Source organism: Chlorocebus sabaeus, chromosome 6 (genome assembly GCF_047675955.1).
Source record: "Chlorocebus sabaeus isolate Y175 chromosome 6, mChlSab1.0.hap1, whole genome shotgun sequence".
Taxonomy (NCBI): Eukaryota; Metazoa; Chordata; class Mammalia; order Primates; family Cercopithecidae; genus Chlorocebus; species Chlorocebus sabaeus.
In genome coordinates, this window is record NC_132909.1 from 12,020,442 (window position 1) to 12,038,063 (window position 17,622).

Consider the following 17,622-nt stretch of genomic DNA (forward strand, 5'->3'; position numbering starts at 1 on the left):
CCCAAAGTGCTGGGATTACAGGCGTGAGCCACTGTGCCCGGCCCTAGTTTTACCTATTCTTGAACTAGACTAAATAAGATCACAAAGTCTGGCTTCTCTGGCTTACCATACGGTTTTTTGTGTTTTTTTGTTTGTTTTTTTCTATTTATTTATTATTTATTTGAGAAGGAGTTTTGCTCTCATGACCCAGGCTGGAGTGCGGTGGTACTTTCTTGGCTCGCTGCAACCTCTGCCTCCTGGATTCAGGTGATTCTGCTGCATCAGCCTCCCTGAGTAGTTGGGATTATAGGCACCCGCTGCCACCATGCCTGGCTAATTTTTTTTTTTTTTGCTTTTTTTTTTTTTTTTTTTTTTTTGAGACGGAGTCTTACTCTGTTGCCCAGGCTGGAGTGCAATGGCATGATCTTGACTCACTGCAACCTCTGCCTCCCGGGTTCAAGTGATTATCCTGCCTTCCAAGTAGCTGGGATTACAGGCATGCGCCACCACACCTGGCAGATTTTTTTTTTTTTTTTTTTTTTTGTATTTTTTGTTGAGATGGGTTTCACCATGTTGGCCAGGCTGGTCTTGAACTCCTGACCTCAGGTGATCCACTCTCCTTGGCCTATTAAAGTGCTGGTATTACAGGCGTGAGCCACCGCGCCCAGCCTACTGTACATTTTTGAGATTCTTCCATGTTGTCGTGTGAGGTGCTAGTTGGTTTTTTTATTGCTTAGTAGTATTCTGTTACATGAATATACAATCATTGGTTTATCCACACCGGTATTGATGGACCTGTGGCTTCTTTCGAGTTTTTGGCCATTGGAAATAAAGCTGCTGTGAATGTTTGTGTCCAGCTGTCTTCATGTACACATGCTGTCATCTGTCTTGAGCATATACCAAGGAGTGGAACCACTGGGTCATAGGGTGTGATCAGTGCTATAAAAACTGCTGCAGGCTGGGTGTGGTGGCTCACACCTGTAGTCCCAGCACTTTGGGAGGCTGAGGCGGGTGGATCACCTGAGGTCAGGAGTTTGAGACCAGCCTGGCCAACGTGGCAAAACCCCATCTCTACTGAAAATACAAAAATTAGCTGGGCATGGCAGTGGGCATCTATAATCCTAGCTACTCGGGAAGCTGAGGCAGGAAAATGGCTTGGACCCAGGAGGCAGAGGCTGCAGCGAATCAGAATCAAGCCACTGCACTCCAGCCTTAGTGATGGAGCAAAACTGTCTCCAAATAAAAAAACAGATGAGGGCTGGGTACAGTGGCTCATACCTGTAATCCCAGCACTTTGGAAGGCCAAGGCGGGAGGATCCCTTGAGCCCAGGAGTTCAAGACTAACTTGGGCAACATATGGAGACCTCGTCTCTATAAAAAAATACAAACATTAACTAGGTATGTTGGCATGTGCCTGTAGTCCCAGCTAGTTGGGAGGCTGAGAGGCTGAGGCAGGAGGATTGCTTGAACGCAGGAGGTTGAGGCTGCAGTGAGCCCTGATTGCACCACTGTACTCCAGCCTGGGTGACAGAGCGACACCCAGTCTCAAAACAAAAACACAAAACAAAAACTGCTCATCATGTTTCCAAAGAGTCTGTAACATTTGCTGCTCCCTCCAGCAATTAGTGGCATTTCTAGTTTGAGCCTCAGTTGTACTGAAAAGTGGGGATAAAAAGAGTACCCACTCCAGGGCAGTGTTTTGTGGATTTAAACAAGGTTTTGTGTGTACAAGGCTCAGAACAGAGCCGGGCACATGTGAGGTCCTCGGGTTGGAGCAGGTGGGTCTCACACACTGGGTGTCCGTTTGCTGCCTCCCCCTCAGGTGTAGAGCAGACCAAACAGTGCAAGGAGGAGCCCAAGGAGGAGAAGGTGGTGAAGACAGAGAGCGTCCTGATCAAGCGGCGCCTGTCAGCCCAGGGCCAAGCCATCTCGGTGGTGGGCTCCCTGAGCTCCATGTCCCCTCTGGAGGAAGAGGCACCGCAGGCCAAAAGGAGGCCAGAGCCCATTATCCCTGTCACTCAGCCCCGGTGAGTCCTTTTCTGGGTGCTAAGGCAGGACAGGAGCCCTGCCCAACCGTGTGTGTGTGTGTGTTGTGTGTGTTGTGTGTGAGAGGCAGACAGAAGGAAGTCTGGACTGGGTTCTTCCTGACTCCCGAGTCAGTGCAATAACCACTAAGCCTTTGCTGTTTTCTTTCCTGTAAAAAAACAAAAACAAAAACAACCCTTTTTTATGTCTAAAATTGGGATAATGATAGTATCTTTCTTGTAAAGATCAAAGAATTAAATTAGTTCGTGGTGATGGTGATGGTTAGACAACTAGATTAGATAACTTGAGTGAAAGTGATTGAGATTGTCAAGCATTTCGCATGGTTTTGATATGTAGTAAATGCTACTGGCTGTCACCATCATCATCCCCATTATTACCTCCCTTACACACCACAAAATCCAGCCAGTCCCGGCCACCCAAGTCTTTTTTTTTTTTTTGAGACGGAGTCTCGCTCTTTCACCCAGGCTGGAGTGCAGTGGCGCGATCTCCGCTCACTGCAAGCTCTGCCTCCTGGGTTCACACCATTCTCCTGCCTCAGCCTCCCGAGTAGCTGGGACTACAGGTGCCCGCCACCACGCCCGGCTAATTTTTTGTGTCTTAGAGACGGGGTTTCACCGTGTTATCCAGGATGGTCTCGATCTGACCTCGTGATCTGCCCGCCTCAGCCTCCCAAAGTGCTGGGATTACAAGCGTGAGCCACCGCGCCCGGCCCCAAGTTTTACTAACACAGCTGAGCAGGATCTGCTACCCTCCGAGCTCTCTGCTACCCTTACCCCTCCTTCAGTCGCGCCCACAAGCAGGTTCCTACCTAAGGGCCTTTGCCTGTAGAGCTGGTCTCCCAGACATTTGTGTATCTTGTCCCTGCCTCCATTCAGATCCCCACTTACAGAAGCCTTTCCTAAGACACCCTCTGCAAAACCACAATAACATCCTCTTCCTTCCTCTTACCCACCGCCCCACCATGCCTCAGAGACACAGGAATTGGAGAGGCAGCAGGGGGATGGGGGCCATCTCTGTGGCCTACCTAGTCCTTGAAGTTGGGAGAGTCACCAGACAGGCCTTTGCTGCAGCCTGGGTCACTGCATCTCTTCACTGCTCTTCCCCGTAGGCTGGCAGGCGCCGGGGGGCGCAAGAAAATATTCCGTCTCAGCGACGTGCTGAAGCCCCTGACTGATGCCCAGGTGGAAGCCATGAAGCTGGGCGCTGTGAAGCGGATCCTGCGGGCTGAGAAGGCTGTGGCCTGCAGCGGGGCAGCCCAGGTGTGCCCCTGCCACCCCCCACCCCATCCTTCCAGTCCCTCTACCCAAGTGTCTACCTCACATCCAGCACAGAGTCTGGCCCCAGCATCAAATCTCCCTGGCTGTGGACCCCAGCTCTGCTGCCACAGCCGCTTCTCCAGATCACTCCCATCCTCCATAAAACAGAGACGGTAGCGGCAGCTCCTCCCGGGTGACAAGGAGGAAATGTGCCATGCACACAGGCGCTCAGGTGCACAGGGTGGGTGCCGGGAGGCCTCTGCAAGTGAGGGCTGCTCTTGTGGTCTTGGTTCTTCACGGTTGTTAACATTCTTACTGTTACTATTTAGCTTTAAAAATATACCTGGTTCTCAGTCCTGATTCTGCCACTTGCTGGCACTGTCACTGTCACTGAAAAAGTGACTTTTTCCCCATTCTGTGAAGTTAATTTTTGATTAGCTAGTAGTATAGGAACGTACTTCCTGAGCTGAAAAATATTTCTGAGGAATCCAGATCCAGTACTCTCTTCCGTGGCCATCACCTGCACCCCATCCCCCTCTCCAAAGGTGACAAAGGCACAAATGAGGGGAATCTTTGAGGATCTTTTTCTGTGCACATAAGTATATGGGTGCTGCTCCTAGAAACTCGTTTTTATCCTGTGATGATCGATCCCCACCCTGGCACCCCCACCCCCTGCCACACAAACAGGACCTTCCTGGGCATAAGGGTCCTCGGCTGGCCTTCCTTACTTCACTCCGTGTCTGCTCTGGGAGTTCCTGCACCTGGGTGGGAGGAGTCGCAGGGCACCAATGTGGAGTCCCTGGATTGCCCACCCTACACTGACGTGCTGGCTCGCCCTCCCACCAGGTCCGCATAAAGATCCTGGCCAGCCTGGTGACACAGTTCAACTCGGGCCTGAAGGCGGAGGTCCTGTCCTTCATCCTGGAGGATGTGCGGGCCCGCCTGGACCTGGCCTTCGCCTGGCTCTACCAGGAGTACAACGCCTATCTGGCCGCGGGTGCCTCAGGCTCCCTGGACAAGTATGAGGACTGCCTTATCCGCCTGCTGTCCGGCCTGCAGGAGAAACCAGACCAGAAGGATGGGTGAGGGGGCTGACCCTGCACCCTCCTGTCCCCAAGAGGCCCCCTCTTCTGGTGCTGCTCTCCCTTTCTGGTTCTGACCACCTCCCTCTTCATCACCCCCCGAGTCAGTCCTTCTCGAGCCCATCCCAAGTCTTCTCTCCTCCTTCCCCCTCTGGAGGCACGTTCAAGGTTGTAGTTTTGCATGTGAGCTGCAGGTCGCACTCCCTGAGCTGTTCCCCAGCTCTGCCACTTGCTCTGAGCATGGTTTGAGTGGCTTTGTCACTCCCCCTGTGTGTCATGTTCCCATCTGTAAAAAACAGTGATCACCCATGGGCCTGGAGATAGACTTCTCTACACCCCATTTCCTACCTGAGTTGGTTCTGTAGCTTCCTGCCTGTCCGTGGCCTCCAGCTTACTCATCTGTCCTCCACACAGCAGCTCCAGGAACACTTTATTACATAAATCCTTTTATTACTTCTCCACGAGGAACCTTCCATGGTTCTGCATTGCTCTTAGGATAAAGCACAGCCTCCTTACTGTGACCAGTGAGGCGTTATGTTACTCAGTCTCTTTGGCTTTACTCCCCGAACATTAGCCACATTGGCCTTCTGTCTGTTCCTCGAGTGTGCCAAGTTCAGGGCACTAGTGCTTCCTGTTCTGTCCGCCTGGAATGCTCTTCCCTCAACTGTATGTGTGGTTGGCTCCTCATCTACCAGTATACTCAAATGTAACTTCCAAGCGGCCTTTTGAGGCCACCATATCTAAAATACCCACACCCTTCTCCACCCGCCATCATTCCCTCCGATTCTTATGTTCAGTGAATAAAGTTAGGAATCCCTGTTTGACAAAAGGAAGAAATGAGTTTCAGAGAGGTGCAGCCTCTGCCTAGATCATCCAGCCGGCAGCTTTTGAACCCTGGTCTTTTCACTTGCAAAGCTTTATAACCAGGGGCTTGAACAAGCAACCCCTAAGGGAGGGCCTGCTGGCCCTGAGCTCCTACAATTCAGCAGGGCCTGGAAGCCAGGCGGCCTTTTCCTCTGCAGCCATGGCCCTCCCTCCATCTCTGGCAGGATCTTCACCAAGGTTGTGCTGGAGGCGCCACTCATCACAGAGAGTGCCCTGGAGGTGATCCGCAAGTACTGCGAGGATGAGGTGAGGACAGGCCCTGGTCACTGCAGCCTGGGCCAAAGGACAGGGCTCTCCCGTGAGGGGTCTGAAGGGCACACAGCCTAAACCTTGTGGCAGGGGATTTCATGAGGGACCAGGCCGTTTTGTCAGAGGCAGTCGGGGGAGAGAGCCCAAAGACACAGGTGGGCTGAGCTCAGGTCCCTTTCCTCTTGCTGCAGAGTCGCACCTACCTGGGCATGTCCACGCTTCGAGACCTGATCTTCAAGCGCCCGTCCCGCCAGTTCCAGTACCTGCATGTCCTTCTCGACCTGAGCTCCCATGAGAAGGACAAGGTGATCCCCTGCTCCACTTCCTGGCTGCCTCAGCCTGCAGTTTGCAGAGGCCACTTCTATCCTGAGGAACCAACTCGCTCTTAGTCCACCTGTGATGGCCAGCACAGGCTCCTCGTGCAGCCCAGTCCTGTGCCGGGGCCTGAGGGCATTGCCCAGCAGGGGAGCCAGTGTGGCCTCAGCCAGCAGTGAGGACCCAGCATGCTCAGCAGCTGAGCAGAGCAGTGTGCAGCTGCGGAGCCCTGGGGAGGGAGGGGCCGACCGTCTGGTTGTGGGGTGAGCAGGGGAGGTGTTTCAAGGAAAGCTTCCTTCAAGGAGGGGACATGTGGGCTGAGACCTGGAAAATGAATAGCTGGGTGTGCTCTAGACAAGGGGACAAATGTGTACATGCTGTGGTTGAGAGCGCCCTTGACCCATCCTTGCCTGCAGCCTTTTGTCCCAGCCCCTGCCTGGCAGCATGTTTATTCATTCAGCAGACCTTCATTGCACACCCCTGGCCTTGGCCCTGGCCCTGGCCCTGTGCTGCTGCTGGGATCAGAGTGCCCGGGACCAGCCCCTACCCTCACAGGTCCCGGCAGATAATATCTGAGTGAAACAGTGTTTAGCTGGCAGTAGGCATTCTAGGGAGACTTGGCAGGGAGTGACACTTTTAAGGAACTGAGATCTCCCTCTGCTTAGAGCTTGGTGAGCAAGGCAAGGAGCAGTGACGGGCAGATGGGCTGGAGAGGCAGGCAGCGAGGTGGTGCTGTGGGTCCGGCCCTGGCCGGGATATCTGCCTCCTGCGCTGGGGACCAGCTCTGGGCCCTGGTAACAGCTGGGCTGCCCCTTCTCAGGCTCGGGTCTGTTTTCACATGAGTGTTGCCACACTCGCAGGAATAGCTGTTCTTCTCCATCTTCCTCCTCAGGTGCGCTCCCAGGCCCTGCTGTTCATCAAACGCATGTATGAGAAGGAGCAGCTGCGGGAGTATGTGGAGAAATTTGCCCTCAACTACCTGCAGCTCCTGGTGCACCCCAACCCACCGTCTGTGCTGTTTGGAGCTGACAAAGACACAGGTTGGGCGCAGGTCATCAGATGCATATTGAGTGCTGCTGTGTCCGTGCTCTGGTCCCTGCGAGCAGTGGGGCTGAGTGGGGAGGCCACCTGGACACCAGTGACGGGAACGGGCAGGACTGGGACAGCCACCTGGGGGCTGTGGGAGTCAGGGTAGGGGCATCTGACCTAGCCTAGGGGGTCAGGGAGAGAGATCTGGCGGACAAGGAGAGCCAGCCATCGGTGGGGCCCCAGGAAGGACCAGGCAGGGTCATCTCAGGCAGGTTCCCTCAACAGAGCCTTGGGTCCCCCAGGATTACAGACAGGTAGACTCAGACCCCGAGTAAATGGACCCTTAAATAGGAAGTCTTGGGGCCATGATAGGGCAGCACGGGAGGCCTGGCCCAGGTGCCAGGAAGCATTCCCAGGAGACGCACAGCCTTCGGGAGGCCTAGAGTCTGAGCAGGTGCTGTGGACCAGGCAGAAAGGAGGCAAGATGCAAAGGCAAAGAGACCAGGGCCCTCAGGACTGTTAGAAGGGGTGTGTGACCACCATGGAGGGCAGCAGGGCAGCAGCAGGCCGGGGCCACCCCATGCAACACCTGGCAGCCACTGGGCGGCAGGGAGCCGGGGGTTTATTCTGAGGCCACAGGGCGTGGCCGGGCTTGGAGGCAGAGAGGGACAGGGTCAGGATCGCACTTTATTTTTATTTTTATTTATTTTATTTTATTTTTTTTTGAGACGGAGTCTCGCTCTGTCGCCCAGGCTGGAGTGCAGTGGCCAGATCTCAGCTCACTGCAAGTTCCGCCTTCCGGGTTCACGCCATTCTCCTGCCTCAGCCTCCTGAGTAGCTGGGACTACAGGCGCCCGCCACCTTGCCCGGCTAGTTTTTTGTATTTTTTAGTAGAGACGGGGTTTCAGTGGGTTAGCCAGGATGGTCTCAATCTCCTGACCTCATGATCCGCCCGTCTCGGCCTCCCAAAGTGCTGGGATTACAGGCTTGAGTCACCGTGCCCGGCCAGGATCGCACTTTAGAAAGATCCTTGTAGGTGCCTTGTGTGTTGGCAGTCGGGGGAGGCTGGAGGTAGGAAGTCCTGGTCCCACCCCATTTCCCTGCCCTAGAACAATTAGCTCCCCAGCCCCGGCTCCCTTCTCTGCCCTCCCTGGCTCCAATGCCCAAGAAGGGACAGTTACTGAGGGTCCGAGGGGGTTGGAAAAGAGTGTGGGCCAATCCGATGCCGCTCCTGCCCTGTCAGAGGTGGCAGCGCCCTGGACGGAGGAGACAGTGAAGCAGTGTCTCTACCTCTACCTGGCTCTCCTGCCTCAGAACCACAAGCTGATCCACGAGCTGGCGGCCGTGTACACTGAAGCCATCGCCGACATCAAGCGGACGGTGCTGAGGGTCATCGAGCAGCCGGTGAGGCCCCTGAGCCCACCAGGCCCTGCCCACCCACAGGCAGGGCTGTGTCCCCAGCTCCAGCTCTTCCCCAACCTGCTTCACCTCAGAGTGTGCCAAGCCCAAAGGGTGGTCACCCCGGGTCGACCCAGGCTGTGTAGCTTGCGGGCGGTCCGCATGTCACTCTTCAGTTCCTGAGGAAACGTCAGAGTGGCCCAGCAGTTAGGAGCCTAGAGCTGGATAGAGCTGGGTTCGTATTCACTTGTCACTTTCTCACTGCGACCTCAGGCCTGTCAGTAAAACTAGGGAAGACATTCCAGTCCCTCCACACTAATGCAAGGAGTCCATGAACTCAGGCACATAAACCTCTGTGTCACTGTCACTGTTTATGAGCTGACCTTCCTGGTGTTGCTCATGGGACTCTCTAGCTGTCATTACATAGACGTAAGTCCTTCCCACCTCTCTCTCTGGAGCCACAGGGCTGCCCACATGAGAAGCAGCTCAGTGACAGGCTGTCACCTGAGATTAGAAGGTCTGCACTTCAGTTTGCAGCAGGGTTTGAAACCACTTTTTTTCTTTCTGCCCCTGACATTTTTGGATTACAGAACATTTTCATGATAAATGGGAGAGAGAACTGTATGTTAATCCCCACCTATCTGCCATTTGGGTTCAGTGGGGCCCTTACCTGGAAAATGGGGATAACAGGCTTGTAGGCAGGAGGAAACATTTTTAGCCCCGTTCTCAAGGTGAGCCAACTGTGGAAAAGTGATCTCACTTTGCAGAAAAGTGATCCTGTGGGGCTGTGAGCTTCCCGAGGGCAGAGACAGTCGGTTTTAGTCAGGAGCGTAAACGTTCCTGGGCGAAGGTAGAGCCTGGCCCCAGCTCCTGTGTTTGGCGTTCACCATGGGGCAGGCTCAGGAAGCAGCAGCAGGTGGAGCCTGGTCTGGGCTTGCAGCCAAGCCAGCCGCACATGAGAAACCAAGTCACGAAGCGGGTGGGTGTGGGTGGAGCCAGAAACATCTTCACCAGTGAGTGAAGCACAGGGTAGGCATTCGAGGTCAGGTCAGGTCTGAGCCACACAGGAGTGGCCTGCTGGAGGATAGCCCAGGCAGGGCTGGAAGCTGGAGCAGGCCACATCCGGAGAGGCTGCAGGGAGAGGCCGAGGTTTCTCTGACCTCTCCCGCCCTTCCCCACCTTTCCCCCACCCTCCAAACCCTGTCACCAGTCTCACCCTGAGCCCCAGCATTTCCCGCAGCCACCCTGCTGGCAGCACCTGAGCCTTCCCTAAGCTCTCACCCTGGGTGTGGTCATCCCTGTCTCTGCCTCTAGATCCGAGGAATGGGCATGAACTCCCCGGAGCTGCTCCTGCTGGTGGAAAACTGTCCCAAGGGGGCAGAGACACTGGTCACACGATGTCTGCACAGCCTCACAGACAAAGGTGACCCTGGAGACCCCCACCTTTCATGCTTCCCTCCCTCTCCTTAGCCTTCCCCGGGTCCTGGGAATCCGAGCCACTGGGTCCCCAGATAGTCGCACCTCTTGTGGGTCTTTGCCTGTCCTAGGGCCTCAGTTTCTCCATCTGGAACAGTGTGGTGCTAATTGCACGTGAGCAGCCAAGGGTGAAAAGTTCTGCTGTAAAGTTGCCATACATTCCTGCACACCCGCCTGCTTCTCTTTCCTGGGTGCCCACCCTCCCCCACGCTCCCCTCTGCCTCCAACTCGGTGCCTCCTGCTGCTTCCATGCAGTCCCACCCTCCCCGGAGCTGGTGAAGCGGGTCCGGGATCTCTACCACAAGCGACTGCCAGACGTCCGCTTCCTCATCCCGGTGCTCAATGGGCTGGAGAAGGTATGGAACCGGAGGCCTGTCTGTCCCTGCTACCTGGGACGTGTGGGACCGGGAGGGGCAGGGCAGCACATGGCAGAAGCGGTTGAGCCAGAGGCACATAGCAGAGGGCAGAAGACACCTTGTCTGTGGTCAGAAGTCGTGGAAGCCGCTGGCACCTGTGTACCCTGGAAATGCAGAGCAGCTCCTGGACTCATTTGCATGGGCACCCGGGTGCCAGTGGCTCTGCTGCTTCCTCCTCTACCTCAAGCGGGTCCCTTCCCCTCTTTGAGACTCGCTTTTCTTCTCTGTCAGACAAGGATTAGGATGCCTCTTGGGGGCACACACATGTGACATGCAAGGGACTCAGATGGGGTGAGAGCTGGGGAGAAAGCTCTGTCCTGAGGATGTAGTGAGGGTAGGAGGGGCTCAGTGAGCCAGAGCTTGCCCTCAGCTCCCCAGGGTGAGCAGAAGGGGTGGCTTGTCTAGAAGGGAAGTGAGGGTGTATCTGACTTAACCCCCACCCCACCACCTTCTCCCTGTAGAAAGAGGTGATCCAGGCCCTGCCTAAACTCATCAAACTCAACCCCATCGTGGTGAAGGAAGTCTTCAACCGCCTGCTGGGCACCCAGCATGGTAGGTGATGCAGCCTCCTCCCCACCAGGAGACCCACCCACCCAGGTGCTGGGGCAGGAGGCAAGCTGCAGGCGCCCCCCTCGGGGAGAGGGGCCACATCCCGCTCCCTGGGACACCAGCTGTACTGGACATTTCCATGTGTCCCGGAGCTCCCGGGCCACCCTCCGGGATGCTTGGATGATGTTTTCATTCACAGCAGGGACAAGACCGTGGAGCTGGGGCCAGAGACTCCAGCAGCGTCTCCCCTTCTAGGATCTGGCCACACCACAGCCCCTCTCAGGCCCGGCTGCAGTCTGGCCCCTCCTCAGATCTTGCCTGAATCCCTCAAGCTGTGGGCTAGGGGCATTTTGTTTTGACACAGTCAAAAAGAAACAAAACTTTCAACTTAGAAAAACTAGCAAGTTAAGTAGAAGGGATTCTTCGCCCCTTACCCCAGTGGTTGGAGCTAAAGACAGAATGGAGGATGTCTGTTCCACGCAGACAGACCCTGGTGCTTTAAAACACACACATAGATGGCTCTGGGACCATCAAAAGAGCAGCAGCAAAGAGCCACCCCACCAGCCTCCTCCCTTCACTCCCCCAGGCCCCACACAGCTGAAGGCTCCAGCCACTTTGTGGAAGGCTGCAGCCTGGCTTCATCTTGTCCTGTGCCGCAAATGCCCATGAGCCCCTGTGCTGCGTTGGAGTCTGTTGGGGACCACACAGTGAGGTGGTCCTACCCTGCCCTCGCGGGTGCACAGCCCAGGGGCAGAGAGACCCAGCCGTGCCACACACTACCCAGGGTGGGAGCCCAGGATGGGGAGGAGCACACGGTGGCAACCGTAGGCTGCCCGGGGGCTGCTGCTACCTTCGGTGTCCCCTTTTTATGTTGTCAGTGACTTCCCCTGTTTCAGCCCTGAAAGCAGAGGGCACCTCATCTTTGCTCCCAGCTGCCCCGATCTGGGGAACTCAGACCCATCTCTTATGCGTCCGTACTGTCTCCCCCACCCTTTCTCCCACCCGCTGCAGGTGAGGGAAACTCAGCCTTGTCCCCGCTGAACCCTGGAGAGCTCCTGATCGCATTACACAACATCGACTCTGTGAAGTGCGACATGAAATCCATCATCAAAGGTGAGGTGCCTCCCCCAACTCCAGTGGCCTGGCCCCTGCAATGCCGGGGCAGGACCTCAGTCACCTACATGCCCCCACTGGAATCTGCCAAGTCAAAGACTGTGCCACTCACAGCCCCACCTCAGAGCTCTGGAGAGCCACCTCCCTCCCTTCTTTTCCTGCCTCCTCCTCCCTCCCTCCCTCCTCCTTTTCCTGCCTCGTCCTCCCTCCTTCCCTCCCTCCCTCCCTCCTCCTTTTCCTGCCTCCTCCTCCCTCCCTCCCTCCTCCTTTTCCTGCCTCGTCCTCCCTCCTTCCCTCCCTCCCTCCCTCCTCCTTTTCCTGCCTCGTCCTCCCTCCCTCCCTCCCTCCTTTTCCTTCCTTCCTCCCAGGTTTTACCCTTTACAACCTAACTTTTTCTGCCTCTGTCTAAGGCACTCTGATGTACCTGCTGTACACTGGTACAGAGTGGGCCTAAAGCAGTCAGGGGTAGCCCCACCCCTAGCCCTGAGGAATAGAAGGAAGCCGGGCGCACCATGAGTGGTAGTCAGAGGCTTAGAGGCGCAGCAGCAGGGCAGACCCAGGGCTCCACGGCACTTGTGGCCTAGGGTAGATGAGGCAGGAGAGCTTGCCTCCAGGGCGGCAGGGTTGGTGACGCACTGACTGGCTCACGATGGCCCCCCACTCACTGAGCACTCTGCGCTGGGCTCTCCCTGAAGGCCTACAGACCTGAGCCTGCTGGTCCGCCGCTTGGTGAGTATGTTCACTTCCATTGTGTAGACAGGAAATGGAGGCTCCAGAGAGGTTAGGTGACTTACTCAGGGCCGCGCAGAAGCTAAGTGGTGTAGTGGACAAAACAGAATCTGAAGTGAAACGGACCTGGGTGGGAATCCCAGCTCTGCCGGTTCCGCGACGGAGGACCACCTCCCCTGAGAGCGCCTGCCCCTCCACTCCTCCTGAGCGAGGTTTCTGGGCCAGGAGCCATCCTGTCCCACAGAGCTGGACACCCTCACTGTCGCCCTCTCTACTCAGAAGACTGCTGTCCTTTGATTTCTCTTCTCACCCTCAGACAGGAAAGGGCTTCCTCTCTGTGCCGCTTACTTTCGTGTTCTAGCTTGAAACAGCTTTTCAGTGACTTACTTCCTAACCTTCCTCTGCAAGTTTTCTCAGAAACTTTTAAGGTCAAGAGAGGAGCTCATGGAAATGACAAACCCGCATTAAAACCCAGGAGGCCCCAAGGCCTCTCGTGGGAGACCAGCAGGGAGGAAAGATCTCCAGGGTCATAGGCCAGGGCTGTGGTCTTCACGTTCCCCGACCCCTTTGGTGATCTGAGGAAAGTTCTAGCCCATTCCCAGGACAGTATGCTCATATTAATTGCATACAGTTTGAGGGGGTTCACAGATACACACACACACACACCCCAAGACCATTTGTGGACCCAGATTAGAAGCCCTGAGGATCCTAGGCCCAGAAGAAAGGGCCTTGCCGGAGGCCACACAGGCCACTAGGAGCCAGGCCCCTGAGGATCCTCGACCCAGGAGAAAGAGCCTTGCCAGAGGCCACACAGGCCACCAAGAGCCAGGCCCCTGGAAGGGTCAGCGGGGGCCTACCCTATACCACCCTACCCTTTTCTTCCAACACAGCCAGGCCTGCACACTGCAGGCTAGACAACCTTCCAGCTGGTGTCCCCAGCACCCAGCCCACGTTTTTCTCCTCGGGCACCAGAATTCTTCCTGGTTGCACTCTAAGCTCCAGATCCCAAAATACAGTCCTTTTGTTGTACACTGTTCACTCCCCCGTAGACCACCCTGTTCCTCTGGGGAACTTGTCTATAACTAGACCCACTCCTGGTAGTCCAGCATTAAGAAAACTCAGCACCTCTGCTCACCCGTATCCATCCTGGGTAGTGCTGGGGACACAAGAAGGACAGCCCTAGCCCTGTCCCTCCAGGGCTTACAGTCCAGGGAAAGAGACAAGAAGTCCCTGGCCAGTAACAACTGAGAGGGGTGGCGTGGGACTGGGCAGCCCAGAGGGGCCACATAACCCAGCCTGGGTGTGGGACATCAGGGAAGACTTCCCGAAAAAGGGGACACTCGGGCTGAGACCAAGGAAGGCTGAGTAGGCGGCAGCAGCAGGAGACTGCAGGGACTGAGGGAGGTGCTCGCTGGCTGGTTCTGGACCTAGGAGACGAAAGAGGGGGCCTGGTCAAGAGAGGAGGTCAGGCTGTCGCCATGAGGAAAGGCGCCCCTGGGGTCTGCCCACAGGAGTCTCGCAGGCCGTGGTGGGAATTTGGCCTTGTTTCTTGAGGGTCTCTGGGAGGGGAGTCAGGTCTGAGCTTTCCAAAACACCCTTCAGGCTGCTGTATGGAGAGTGGATCAGAGGCTCAGGGGAGGCCCAGGTTGGGGGCCAGGGCAAAGCTGACAGGGAAGGAGGAGGGGAGGGGTGATTCTGGAGCCTTTAGGTGGTTGAGAGGGCAGGACCAGTGACCACCTGGCCCTGAGGAGGAGCAGGGGCTTCCTCGGTTTCTGACAGGCCCTCGCCTCCACTCTCTTCCCATTCAGCCTCCTCCCACCTGTCTACACCTCCCCCTCCCTTAGAGACCCCATCCCTGTTCTCCGTTAGCCTCAAGGATTTGGGGGGTTGGGGTGCTCTTCTGGCTCAATAAAGACTTCCTGGTTGACATTCACATGGCAAGTGGTGTTTGGGGAAGGGCTTCAAAGGCAGCTCCTGGGGCCTCCCATTAGCACAGTGGATTGGGGCATGGCCACCCACTGGGGAACAGACCCCCAGGGCCTGCCTTCGTGGATGCTCGTGCTGTGCCAACCCTCTGGGTCCTCCTGGTAGTGGCACTGGTTGTTGAGCTCATCGTATGCCCCGGCCCCAGCCGCCTCTTGTCCCTCCCTTCGCTATTACTCTACTGATTGTGCTCATAACCCCCACACAGCCCTTTGCCTGGCACCTCCCCCATCTTCCCAGCACCAGCACAAGCCCTGTTCCCTTGTCAGGACTGAGTGGGCAGCCCCTTGACCCTCTGACAAGCTGGTCTGTGGACTGCTGTTCTCTCTGGAGGGGCTGGTGGAAGCCAATAGCTGCCTTCCCTCCCTGGCAGGGTTGGGGGGCCCTGCCACTCCCCCAGGGCTTAGCAACACATCTTTCCCAAGGTCGTCCTCCAAGTGAGGGGCCATGGGTTCCCTGTTCTACCCATTTTGGGGCTTCCTGGAGTTGGATGTCTTCTCCCTTGAATGAAGCCTGCAGGTTTTCCAAGGGCAGGGCTGCAGTGTGCCTTCTGCTGGGTGGGGGGAGTTTCCTGTCTCCCTCAGGGGCTTTAGAAGTCAGGGTTTTAGAAGTCTTCCCCTCACACGGGCAGACAGCAGGGCTAGGGCTCCCACCTCCCAGGGGGCAGCTGGGCAGAGAGGACAGGCCCACTCTCCGCCTCCTCGCAGCCACCAACCTGTGCTTTGCGGAGCGGAACGTGTACACGTCAGAGGTGCTGGCCGTGGTGATGCAGCAGCTGATGGAGCAGAGCCCCCTGCCCATGCTGCTCATGAGGACCGTCATCCAGTCCCTGACCATGTACCCCCGCCTGGGGGGCTTCGTCATGAACATCTTGTCCCGCCTCATCATGAAACAGGTAACCCACCCCCGGCCACCCCGCCCCCAGGCTGCAGACGGCAGCAGACCTAACCAGCAGGCTTCTAGCCTGCTTGCCCTCCCCTTCCCCTGACCCCGGAGGGAGCCTGGTGGAGGACGGCAGGCTCTGCTCTGCCTCCTTGCCAAGAAAATAGCGGAGCTCCAGGGTCTATGACTGGGCCAGCTCCCAGGTGATGAGGGAGGGCAGCTGGGTGGTAGGAGCTATGGTAACCCTCAAGGGGTGTGCACCCAGGAGAGGCATGGCTGCTTCTCACCCTCCACTGCTGTGTGCCCGGCCAGGATGCATCCCAGAGCTGAAAAATGGTCCAGTTTTTTAAAAAGTGCTAGAAATTTGGGCTTTAGAAATACGACAATGAGGCCAGGTGTGATGGCCCACACCTGTAGTGCCAACTCCTTGGGCGGCTGAGGCAGGAGGACTGCTTGAGCCCAGGAGTTTGGGGCTGCAGTAAGGAAGAAACGCGCCACTCACTGCACTCTAGCCTGGGCGACAGATTAAGACCCTGTCTCAAAAAAAAAAAAAAAAAAAAATACCGTGATGGAACAAAAAACCAAATCCCGCAGGGCTAATGTCGCCCCCTGGAGGCTGCCGTGAGAATGTACATGTGATCCGGGACAGGTCCCGGCACCGGCATGGACCTCCGCTGTTTAGCAGTGCTAATGTCGCCCCCTGGAGACTGCCGTGGGAATGTCATGAGACGTGCTCCCGCAGCATTTAGCCTAGGCCTGGCCCAGGGGGAGCTCTGGTAAAAGGCGGCTCTGAGTTTTCTTCCACCCCCTTCCCAAGTTGCCCTCATGGTCCAGCCGCCTGGATCGGGAAGACAAAGGCCTCTGGAGGGAGGTCAGGGCTGCCTGTGGCCCATCCAGAGGAATCTTGGATGGTGGGATTTGGGCATGGTCTTGGCAAGGTCTTTCTCCCAGTGTCAAGGCTGGGGGACTGCCTGTGTGCCCCTCCCGACAGCTCCCTCCCTCCCTGGTTCAGGTGTGGAAGTATCCCAAAGTGTGGGAGGGCTTCATCAAGTGCTGCCAGCGCACCAAGCCCCAGAGCTTCCAGGTCATCCTGCAGCTGCCGCCCCAGCAGCTGGGAGCCGTCTTTGACAAGTGCCCTGAGCTCCGGGAGCCTCTGCTGGCCCATGTCCGCTCCTTCACCCCCCACCAGGTACCCCTTCACCCCACCCCGGGTATGCGGTGGGCGGCCCCTTGGGTCCCTCCGGTTGGTGGGGACTGGATGGAGGTGGATACAAGAAGGCCCTGCACTGCTAGGAGCTCTGGAGGGTTAGGGCCCCGGGACCTGAGGTGTGCAAGTGGGGTCTCTGTGCCAGAGCTGCCCCCAGCGCCCCCTTCCTGCTCTCCACCCAGCAAGCTCATATCCCTAACTCCATCATGACCATCTTGGAGGCCAGCGGCAAGCAGGAGCCAGAGGCCAAGGAAGCGCCTGCTGGGCCCTTGGAGGAGGTGAGGGCCCTGCAGCCCACCCATCTGGATCCTCAGACTCCCACCCCATACCCCAAGCCAGCAAGGCTCACCATGGCTTCCGCCCAACCCCGAGAGACTCAGGCCATCCCTGCCTCTGAGCCACCCGTCTCCCAGGGGATGCTCCTGCTGGAAGGGAGTTGGGGGGTCTGGGAGACAACTGCCCCTTCCTCCCCATGCCCTTGGTGAAGAACTCAAAGACCACCTCAGGGTGGTTCCTTCTCTTTCCCGCCGTCCTCTGAGCCACCCACCTCTGAGCTTCTGTGTGGCCCTCCCCACCCTCAGGACGACCTGGAGCCTCTGGCCTTGGCCCCGGCCCCGGCCACCCGGCCCCCGCAGGACCTCATTGGCCTGCGGCTGGCCCAGGAGAAGGCCTTAAAGCGGCAGCTGGAGGAGGAGCAGAAGCTGAAGCCGGGAGGAGTGGGAGCCCCCTCCTCTTCCTCCTCCTCTCTCTCTCCCTCGGCCCGGCCGGGCCCGCCCCCGTCTGAGGAAGCCATGGATTTCCGGGAGGAGGGGCCTGAGTGCGAGACCCCGGGCATCTTCATCAGCATGGATGACGACTCAGGGCTGACCGAGGCCGCGCTGCTGGACTCTAGTCTCGAGGGCCCCCTACCCAAGGTAGGGAGAGCAGCCTTCGCTGCGAAGGAGGAAGCCGGAGCTGGGCCGGGGTGAAGGTGGGGGACGGGCATCAGGGGACAGGGCCTGAATGGGAGCATGGAGGGGACCACGCCA

The 17,622-nt window shown here is 57.2% G+C and overlaps 1 protein-coding gene across 3 annotated transcripts in view; it reads left to right on the forward strand.

The window, feature by feature from the left end:
- SYMPK (symplekin scaffold protein) overlaps window positions 1–17,622 on the forward strand; it is a 48,809-nt gene that overhangs the window by 30,904 nt on the left and 283 nt on the right. For all 3 annotated transcript variants that reach the window (XM_007997258.3, XM_073016271.1, XM_007997261.3), the window contains 15 exons: window positions 1,802–2,006; window positions 3,134–3,284; window positions 4,128–4,363; window positions 5,413–5,494; window positions 5,689–5,802; window positions 6,705–6,852; window positions 8,085–8,245; window positions 9,554–9,662; window positions 9,971–10,071; window positions 10,593–10,683; window positions 11,692–11,793; window positions 15,213–15,400; window positions 16,400–16,576; window positions 16,777–16,872; window positions 17,176–17,508. In XM_007997258.3, the coding sequence (XP_007995449.2) occupies window positions 1,802–2,006; window positions 3,134–3,284; window positions 4,128–4,363; window positions 5,413–5,494; window positions 5,689–5,802; window positions 6,705–6,852; window positions 8,085–8,245; window positions 9,554–9,662; window positions 9,971–10,071; window positions 10,593–10,683; window positions 11,692–11,793; window positions 15,213–15,400; window positions 16,400–16,576; window positions 16,777–16,872; window positions 17,176–17,508 (2,294 nt within the window). The remainder of the gene's footprint in view (window positions 1–1,801; window positions 2,007–3,133; window positions 3,285–4,127; window positions 4,364–5,412; window positions 5,495–5,688; window positions 5,803–6,704; window positions 6,853–8,084; window positions 8,246–9,553; window positions 9,663–9,970; window positions 10,072–10,592; window positions 10,684–11,691; window positions 11,794–15,212; window positions 15,401–16,399; window positions 16,577–16,776; window positions 16,873–17,175; window positions 17,509–17,622) is intronic.